Genomic DNA, 10,399 nt, shown 5'->3' with positions numbered 1-10,399 from the left:
ACACACACACACACACATTCCCCATGCTACACAAACATATATTATATTAGAGCTGAAATTAATGCTCAAGTAATGGAATAGATAAAGAAAATATAAACTATTTCTATAATTGATTCATTGTTCAAGCCAAAGTAGCAAACAGAACCAAGCTCCAGTTTCTAAAATGTGATGATTTGCTGTTCCTTTTTTCATTTTTGTCTTGTGTGGCAGCAAATTTCTTTTTGGTTTTGGATTGACAAAACAATACACCTAAGGACATCAACTTTGGCTTCAGGATTGTTTTTTTTTTTACTATTTGTTGACACATACCTTCAAAAACAATTGATCAAGTAAATGAATCAATAATAAACATCATTTGTTGCAGCATATAACCCCATCCCCTGCAGTGTCGGCCTTACAGGTCTTTGACTTCCAGCATGGCCTCCTGTTTGGTGAGATGCACTGTTTGCAGGTCTCTGCGGTGCACAGCGAAGTAGCGCCTCCTCTGGAGCTCATCTTCTGAGGCTCTGCCCACACACCTGTCCTGCAGGTAACCCAGGGCAGCAGGCACACACATAGCCACCACACCCACTGTGAACCAACCCACTGACACCAGAGAAGCAGACACAACAGCAAGTTAATAAATTATTCATGTGTCTTTTAAAACACCAAACAAAAGCTGAATCGATATGAATGCCTAATGCCTGATCTTACCTTCATTAACAGTGCAGAAAAACACATTGAGCAATACACAGACGAGCAGAGAGCACACGGGCATCCTCCATCTGAGGGATGAAATAAGGAGACTGAATATCAGTACTCAAATATAAATATGGCTTTCTGCCATTACTACTTAAGGATGAATGCAATTATATGACCTGATACTCAAACAGGCCACAGACAAACACACATACACACCCGAGCAGGAAGCGCGTCAGCTCCACCGCATCTGTAACTGGCTCCAGAAACAGAGCCATTCTCTTGTAGGACACAACCATGTTGAAGAGGTCAAAGTTTGGTGTGCAGCGCGGGCTCCCCAACTCAGAAGCATCTGGGGACCCGGGGGTCTCTTTAGAGTGTACCAGCCCGCCCCCTTCCCCTGCACCCTGTGAGGAGTCCTGGGACATGCCGGGAATCGTCATTCCTGCGCAGAGGGAGGAAAAGAAAGCGGGCAGGATTCAGAGGGTGAAAAGGGTGAAACTGTCTGTACAGCAGGTGGAGAGCAGTTCCAGACCTCTCAATCACACAGTCTATTATCACACGGAAATCTTTAACTGAATCACTAAAGAGCAACTTACCACACTCTTGCTGCAATAATGATAAAGTGTCAGTGGTCTACGGCTCGTTATATAGCGGCAAGGGGGGGGGGCCTGTTTAAGTGTGAGTGCAAGCATGTATGTTAAGTGTGTTTATCAGTCTGTGTTGTTTATGATTCTGTTGATGCACATTGTATTTTCCTTATGTGCTGCAAAAAGCCAACAGTTTGTGCACACAACACACAACATGTGCCTGTGTGTGTCAAATTGAAATGAAGTGGAAACACAAACCAGCACAGTGCTGACCAGGTTGTGGACCACACCCAGCAGAGGTACTTCCAACCAGAGAGGGCACGTACTGTCTGCAGCCTTAGTTACTCTCATTTTCAGCAGTCGCTAATATCCAATAAAAACTACTCTCAGCATTGTACAGTGTCCGGCTTTTTACCAGTATATTCATCATAACCATGCTTCCTACCTGATGCATAATTAATGAAGAATTGTGAACTCGTTTTGCAAGATTTATAGGAAAGCCTGCAGCACTGTTTCGAGTCGATTATGTGACAATACAATCAGCACTGTGGAGGGTTTAAGTGTATTTGAACCTCTACTCCATTAAAAGTCATCTTTACAACTCTGTATTTCTGACAGCACCACTGAATTAGCAAGGAAATGAATATTAGGGCCAAGGTGAGCTTTTCATGAACCTAATATTGTTTTCGAAAGAGCAAGCTACTTCAACTGTAACTACTTTATCCTGATCACTCACTCTAACCTGCCCCAGTATTCCCAGTCAAATGAAGCAGCGCCTCTTTAAATCAGCGCTAAGTGCTGTGGCCATGCGATGCTGTCAAACAGGAAAGTTAACTTAGCTTGCTAACAGAAGGACACAATACACACAGTGTTTCTACTTGAGCCCAGCTGGTACTACCTACAGGGTGTGAAAGAGATGAGTTACCCCGAGCTGAGCGTCCAACAACAGCCAACTTGTGAAGCAGCGGCGGCGGCGGAGCTTATGCGACACTAGCGAGTCCCACCGACATCATCAGCCCGGAGGAAGAGAGAGCCTCCAAAAGCACCGGCCCGGTCAACATGACGCGGGCCGGTCAACATGACAGCGGCCCGGCCTCCAGCGTGAGCAGTACGCTGTCGAACCGAGGCGCTTTATCAGACTGTCAGACCGTCTGCGGAGCAAACCGAAGGGTAAAGCGGCTGTTTAGTCTGCGGACGGATGCTCGTCCCCGATAGCTTTGTTAGCTCCGTGTTGTTCTGAGGACGTCCGCTTCCTCTTCTAATCCAGGACGGATAGTTGATAACAGAGAGGGAGCCGATGTCCGATACAATCGATCACAGATGTTCGGCTCCGGAGTTGAACCTCGTGAGTTTACCTGGTGTAGACTTGAAAAAATATATGTTTTTGTAAACTCATTTTAGTGTGTAGGAGGTAAATGTAGATTCAAATGCTTTATGTACTAAATGTGCTTCTACAATTAAATAGTTTTAATTTGAGGACATCTTTTAAGACATATAAAAACCTGTTTTTAGTAACAACTTTGTGTCTGCTATGATGATCAATAACCTTATTTAAAATACATTTAGGCTCCATCTCCCTCACTAAAAAATTCAGAATCTATAAATGTGCTAATATTTTTTATTTTAAAAGTTTAACTATAGGCATAAAATGTCTCCTGCTCCAGTATATGGAAGTTTTTTTCACGTCAAGTTGCATTAAGTTGCTATACTGGACCACGACTGGCTTTCAAACTAGCTGTGATGTCCCAGAATCTGTACAAGCTCAGATTTAAGGTGAGCACAGAGAAACTTAACCTCTTCAGCAGATGGATGTGAAAAGAGCTTCCTAGTGTCTGCACATACATCTTTCTGCACAGTGAAGGTCAAACATCCAACTGAAGTAACACTGAGAAACACATATTTGTGTGGAGGGGGACTTTAGTAATAACCTTGTAATGTAATGTAATATCATAACACTTCAACAGCACGTTGTGATTAAAGGAGAGACACACATTCTCACACAGCAATAGCTCATTCTCGCTGACAGTTTTGATATACAGTTTACAAGTGAGAAGTGAGAGTCGTCTACTTACTGAGAGGGACCCTTTACTGAGTGAAAATAACAAATGGAAGAAATGTATGTATGAAAGCTGATCACAGGTCAGGTCTCAGTCAGTGTTCTGCAGCAGCTCGTGGACATTTGCTGACTGCTGTGCTCTCTCTGCAGGAATTTGGAGCTTTGTTTTCACACGAGGAAAGGAGTAACAAAGAGAGGGAACAGAAAACTAATATTATGATAACAAAACAGGGAATAAAGAAGTATTATGGATTGAGATAGATAGGAGTTGCCAGAAGTAAACACACAAACAGCAGCCACTCAATTGCAGAATCTTTGATGACCTGTATTGTACTGTGAAGTTCACAAGCCTTAAACACAGTACACAGTGGGAAATGTAGCCATTTAAAAAGGCACACACACACACACACACACACAGCCTCTATGTCCTTATTAACGTATCCCATCAAACTACTGAGTCGACAAACAGGTAGGGTGTAGTGGGACGAGACTGTCTCTTGGGACACTGGAATTAGTTAATTAAGCCTTAATGAGACTGTTTAGCAGCTGCAGCAAGTTTTTATAACAACTCCATCATACAGCAGCAATGGGACCTTTTAACACATGAGAAGATGTGATGTGTCTGAATTCACACTGTAGCATGTGTGCACACTGTGTGTGTGTGTGTGTGTGTGTGTGTGTGTGTGTGAGAGAGAGAGAAATAATCCATTTTACATATTATTATTCTGCTCTCCAAAGTCTTTACAGTATATTTAAGCAGTTATTGTGTGGATGGGTAAAAGTAGCAGATTTCAGGAACCACTGTTAGTGACTGGCTTATGTAGTAATGGATGATCTTTGTCGCCCCCTACTGGCAATCTAAAGGCCTCCAAGTCATCTTTCCTCCTCTGATCTCAAACCTGCCTACTGCTTGGCTCTGAGCTCAGGTGGACTGGGACTCTGGAGAAGCTGTTGTTGATCTGGACCTGGATGCATCTTCTGGTATCACTGACTCTACCTGAGTAAATGTGGGTTGTTACTTTCCACTCCTGAAGTCATTAGTTAGGTTTCCATAGTCCTATGTATACTGGTGCAGTGCAACAAAGCTGACACACTTTGTCCACTTCCTGAGTACTTTTTATTTATTCAATTATATAAATAAGATGCATATTTAATTATATTATGCACACAAACAAATAGTTACCAAAACAAGATTACCATGAATAAGAACCACAAACTGATTTTCTTTCTTCTTTTTAAAAAAAAAAAAAAAAAAAAATGTTTTGGGGCTTTTTTGCCTTTAAAACATAGGGCAGCTGAAGATACTCAGAAAAGGGAGAGAGAGGATGACACGTAGCAAAGGGCTTCAGGTCAGACTCAAACCCTTGGCCGCTGCAGCAAGGACTCAGCCTCGGTACACGGGTCGCCAGCTCTGCCAGGTGAGCCCAACAAACTGATTTTCTTCAATAACCATCATTAAAAAGAGAAAAGTGGCACTTGGAGATACACTGACAATTTCCACACATTTCATATAGTGAAAGTACTACTGAGCCATCATACACAGTACAAAATGGTTGACGTACTGATCACACAGCCACAGTATCTATACTTTCTACTTGGTCTATTGTAGACACTGATTTAGAGAACATCAACACTGAAATAAAACGAATTGTGTCAGTATAATTTATGGTTTGACCTCAATTCAATACACTTAGACTGTTCCTATAACTTGTTGAGATGCTGCTTTCTGGGTGACAGCTCTTAAAAACAATACCTGTGATCTCAAAGGAAAGACCTGGTACAAAGAGGTGAAACAGTACAGACAGGACAGACCCTGCTATGTCTGTAACTGTTATCCAAAAGACAAACTGTTTCTAGCACGGCTCTTGAGGTCCTCACAGGCTGTCTATCAGCTGCACATACAGTAATGGATATATCACGTTTGTCCAGACAATTTGTTTGTAAAGTCCACACGACGCCTAGCTTGCTGGATTCTGTGGCAATGTTTTGAATACGACTATGGTTATAAATTTCTTTCTTTTTTCTTTTTTTTGTTTGACACTCATGGTAATCCACCATGCCTAAAAATAAGACGAAAATGAAGAGGTGGATTCACAAATCAAAAACAACTGTGATTTGGAATCCTTGAAAAAGCACCTTTTATCTTTATTATCTTACTTTTTTGCTTGTTCTTTCTGGCCTTTGTTCTTTTCTATACGTTTTAATTATTGTTGTTTTAATATTCATAAAAAGTTGATCCACCAGATAAGACGTTGTGTTCCTCTCACTGTGGTGCCCTCTAAATATCGGTGGTGTCTTCCCTTCCTCCTCCCGTTTGTCTCAGTTGTTGGAAGTTTGTGGTATAAGAATACCGTCACCCTCCTTCTTTTTCCGCTGACTCAACTTTTTTGTAATTACCAAACAATTAACACTACTCTAAAAGTTGAAGCGAAAAGCTTTTCGGTAATTCAACGCAGGCCAGGGAAAGGCACACAGCAAAAAGTAAGAGGTAAAATAAGAAGTGTGTGATTTTTCATTGGAAGATGTAGCAAATACAGTTGTTTTTGATGTCGTAATTCACCTTCTATTTCTGGTTTTTCTTTTTAAGGCTGGTGGTTTTACCCATTTGAAGGTGGGTAACGGAATAAAACATAGAGTTGGAAGAGAAATTTATGGGACATTAGTCGTATTTCAAAACATTTGGGGCCACAGAATCAGCAGGTAGGCGATTAATAATATATTCGGTTGGCATACATTAATTTGTGCAAAGTAGAAAAGCTGCCAGGTATAGGTTTAGCATTGACCAGTGCCTATACGAGAGGGAAAGTGAGGATAGACTTTTTAATCGGGGTGATGATTTGAATTGTAGCGGTTCATATTTATTCAGTGAGGCAGTCATTCCCGAGTATTTTCAGAAAGCTAGCACCAATATTGATATGTTTGTTTTCTGAAAGTCTACGGAGATAGACCCAATCTTCTATTCGGGGGTGAATATATGCGAGTTTTTTCTGGGGGATTTGAACCCATACGTATGGATAGTCTAGTTGAACATTTATGTTAGAAAACGGTTGTTCGGTCTTGCTTAGTGGCTCTTAACTTTGATGGGCTTGTAGGAGCGCGAATCAGCAGACTTGACACGTTGAAAGCTCAGTTGACGGACGTTGGGATTCTTTCCATCAAAGGTTACCGCATCTATTCATCCTATGACCACGACCTAAGTGTGTCGCAGAACTTAATGGAAACTGCTTTCTTAGATAAATTTATAACTTTTAAGACGGCTGGTAAGACGTTAGATGAGTTCTGATGTGATTGTTCGAGAAGAGGTCCTCGCAGAGAATAAGGAGCAGAAAATTTTCTTTGTTCTTACCTGCGTATTATTTACTTGTTTTAATCGGTGGGGTGATCTCGGGTTTCTGAATCGCCTCTTTAAACTAGCAATCATTTGTGATCCCCGTCCTTTATTTTAGCATCACTTTTGTTTCAATCCATTCTCTTTCTCTCTTTTTTAATTTACACTAACACTGCCGTATGGTGACGATATAATGGTAGTATGCGATTTGATGAGTCTGACTGTTTACCCTCCCTTGTCCTGTCATTTGGTAGGGTGCCTCGCTCTCTCTTCTCAGTGTTCATAGATACCATGTAGCTACTTAGAACGAGAGCATGCTTCCGCTTGATCCCAAGGTAGGGCTGACGGGGTGACATTTCATTAGATACAGTTTAACGTCTTCCTACTTAGGCAATACTGGGGCATCTCCACGCCGGTTTTCTTGGGTATTAAAAAAATTAGGGCATTTTTTTATATGTGTGGACTATCATCGCTATCGGACCTCACAAGGGGCAACTGGGTTTCCTTTCTTTACGGTTGTAAGGCTGTCGCGATACTGTAGCTTCATGGCGCGTGTGGTCATACTTCAAGAGGGATATGGTTGTAGGCTGATAGCTTCTGGACCAGACTTGATGAGATTGATAAACAATAGGTCTTTTGGTTTCTAAACTCGATAAAGGACATTTTTACTGAATCGCTTTTAAAACAAAAACCCACAGATTTTTCTTCTGTTATCTCATGGCCTCGAACAATTCAAATCAAATTCTGTGAGGCAAGACAAATCTTTGGTTCCCAGAAGCTTGAAGTCCCATTTTTACTTTACGTGGGACACTGAAGTCTCTATTTGATAATGAACTTTGAGAATTGACTTTGTAGCTTGGTGTGCATTTTGTTAAATGATAAAACACTCAGTACTTTTTCTTCCCAAGCCTTAAATGGTAATTTTTCACTTCCCGCTGGAATTACTTAGTTGATCAGATTTTGTCTGTGTTTTGTATCATTTTAATTAAATCTTTTGGGTTTGTGACTGGTACCGAAATAACATGTGTTAAATTCCAGTTTGAAGGCATCACATTTTGTGACTAGATGATGAAATATCATTAGGCGGACTTTTGTTCACTCCAACTTTAACACAAAGAGGTTAAAGGTCAGGGAGTCAAGCACCTCTGGAGCTTGGTGGGATTTACCAGTGTTTGGTTCTCCCAGGTTATTTCAGTACACTTATTAGGGCCTGGTTTTGCTGCAGTACAATTATTGGGTCTCCACTTTGCACTCTCTCTTTCTCCATTCCAAAGGCAATTAAATGTATTTGAAATGAATTTGGGGCATCCTTTCCTGATTTTAACTGCACATAGTTCTTTGAGAGTGAAATGTGAGCACCTCAGCACCAGCAGAATCGCTAATTGAACACAGAAACTTGTCAACTTTTGGGAAATGGGAAATAGATTATTGGTGTTTGTTCCCTCCAACTATTCCCGAGGCTAACTTGATTGCAAGTAAGTCATATCTAGTAGTTAAATAAATGTAAGGGACTTAGCTATAGCTCCAGCAGATGCATGGTATCCATTTGGTTTCTCTGTTTCTCAAAAAGGAGGAGTGTCTGTCACAGCCAAGCTCATATTGATTCTGAGTCTGGTTGATTGTTGCTCTTCATACTACAAGGGAGTTGGCCACCCGGCTGACCATATCGTCCAGAATGAAGGGACTTATTTCTTCTAATTTTCAGAGTGTCTTGTCTTTGACGTTCTTCACGTTTCTGTCTATTTTCCTCAACACGTCATTTGCGCTGCTTCTTTTTTCGCATCTTTCTTTTGGTTTATTGGATCCCAGAATTAACATTGTCATCACACAATTCCTCTTTATTTTCTTTTATTTGTGGCTTTTTTCATGAGGAATCTTTTTTCAGTTGTTGTTCAAATATTTTTGTGTCGGAGTTGTCCTGCTAGCGCCCTTGCATTATTTAAGGCACAACTAATTCTAGTTTGTGCGACAACTCCTGTTGTTTTTGTTTCAAAGCATCAGATGAAAGACTTTTTCTCCTTATGATTCTATTTATTTTTCTGTTTTGGCTTTCAGACCAGTGCTGTAATCACGGGAGGAACTGGAAGCTCTTTGTTTCGAAAAGCACACACACTTGCATGGAGAACACAGTTGGACCGTACATACTCGCACACTTACATATCAAGCCCTCCCAGGTGGAAGGCTGTGACTTTCCTATTTATTAACACCGTCGTGATGAGGAAGTGCAAGTTAAACATTTTTATTTCTGAGGCGGTGTGCTAACCTGCAGAGGGAGGTGTAGTGTCAGAAGTGTTCCTCCCTACTTTCTTTCGAACATCCCTCCCTGCGTCACGTGTGCCTCTGGTCAAACCAAGCATCATACGAGCAGCGGGGGCCAAACTCTTATATTGAACGAAGCTCCCAAAAGAGGATCTTCCTTGAAGAGTTACGTGCAGAGCGTTCCGCCTCCACATGTTTGTCATGTAACCCAAAACAAGGCTCCCAGAGCAGATCACCTTTTCGTATCATTTCTGAGATTTACATGGCCCCTACGATCAGCTTACAAACCCAAATATCTGGGAGAAGCTGTGATGTCACCACAATACTTCACCCACGTTCAATGCCCTTCTACACCCCAGCCATTGCCTACCAGCAGGCAAGGACAACACAAGGGTACGCTTTTGGTCTCAATCCTTACTTGGCCTGTGGCTTACACTTGTCCGAAGATGCTTTTTGTTGTTTGTGCGGGCCCTCATCTTTTTAAGGGTTCCCTTTCTCTCTCCCATTCTCTCTTGTCTCTTCTTCCTATTCCTCTATTCCCATCCGCTCTATCCTCCCCTTTTCACCCCTATTTTACTGGTATCGCTGCAGCTATAAGGTGTTATGTCTAAGTTCTCTGTGGGATTTGCGCGGTATGACTGATTCATTCGCCTCGATAAAAGGGCCTTTTCCGCGCTCTTATCATTCCAGAGCGGATGGTCCCACGAGAGCCAGAACTGTGAGGTTGGACTCGTGGGTGTGCTCTCGCCTCTCCCCTTCTCCCTCCTCTCTCCCCGCGCTTAAGACAATCCTCTCGCTCATTCCCATCCTTGCTCCTTGCATACGATGATGTTCATGCTTTTACTCATTGCTCCAGGCACTGTTGGGTACCATTGATCTCTCTTCCGTATCACTCCACACCTCTATATCTTCCCTCTTCTCCTCACCCCCCACTACACCTGCCCTAACTCCACTCCTGTTTCCTCCGGCGTCCCGGATTTCCCAGATTCTTTTTGACCGTCCTGAAAGGCGCCTGGGGGCTTTAGCGCATGTCGTTGGATGTTGTTTAACGCACACGGCTCTTCTGGTACTCTTGTTTGTATTTCCTCGGGATAAAAAAGATTTTGTAACGCCCATGAACACACCTTTCTTAAGCTCCAGGACGCTGCTATCCCATTTAATGTCCGCCTGATTGGATATCTTGGTTTAACATCGTCTTGTTTCTTATTTCCTTCTCCCCCCTTGTGATTGCAGTTTGCTATTTCTTTCTGGTTTTTCTGTCTGTTTGTTTCACAGCCCAGTTTGCGAGGTCGCGGCTTACTTTCTTCGTTAATCGCGCTATTGAATTGCTGAGTTACCAATCCTCACGCCTGACTAAATTGTACCGGTGGGCCGATTTGTTGGGTGGCTTTGGGAAGATCACAGGTAGGCGGTTCATCCTGTTGATCTAAGAGCTTTGAATAACCAGGAAGGAATAGGGCATCTCAATCGAAGTTATAGAACAGGTTA

General features: G+C 42.1%; 2 protein-coding genes across 4 annotated transcripts in view; both read right to left on the bottom strand.

The window, feature by feature from the left end:
* zfyve27 (zinc finger, FYVE domain containing 27) overlaps nucleotides 1-2,530 on the bottom strand; it is a 9,116-nt gene extending 6,586 nt beyond the window's left edge. For 2 of the 3 annotated variants that reach the window (XM_035659822.1, XM_035659824.1), the window contains exons 1-4: nucleotides 2,194-2,530; nucleotides 898-1,123; nucleotides 694-764; nucleotides 399-585 (exon numbers count right to left, since the gene is read on the bottom strand). In XM_035659822.1, the coding sequence (XP_035515715.1) occupies nucleotides 399-585; nucleotides 694-764; nucleotides 898-1,121 (482 nt within the window). In that variant the 5' untranslated portion in view covers nucleotides 1,122-1,123; nucleotides 2,194-2,530. Of the gene's footprint in view, nucleotides 1-398; nucleotides 586-693; nucleotides 765-897; nucleotides 1,124-2,170 lie in introns of all 3 variants that reach the window. The other variant, XM_035659823.1, reaches the window with a different exon arrangement.
* A 1,943-nt stretch (nucleotides 2,531-4,473) lies between these two features.
* The window catches only part of LOC118326757 (zinc finger protein with KRAB and SCAN domains 3-like), a gene marked incomplete in the record, with an annotated part of 8,956 nt that continues 3,030 nt past the window's right edge, over nucleotides 4,474-10,399 (bottom strand). Inside the window, 1 exon segment of the mRNA XM_035659821.1 lies at nucleotides 4,474-5,270.

The sequence above is a fragment of the Morone saxatilis genome, unplaced genomic scaffold (assembly GCF_004916995.1).
Source record: "Morone saxatilis isolate NCDOM2014 unplaced genomic scaffold, NCSU_SB_2.0 Contig17, whole genome shotgun sequence".
Taxonomy (NCBI): Eukaryota; Metazoa; Chordata; class Actinopteri; family Moronidae; genus Morone; species Morone saxatilis.
Note: the sequence above shows the minus strand (reverse complement) of the source record. Positions and strands in the feature narration are given on the sequence as shown.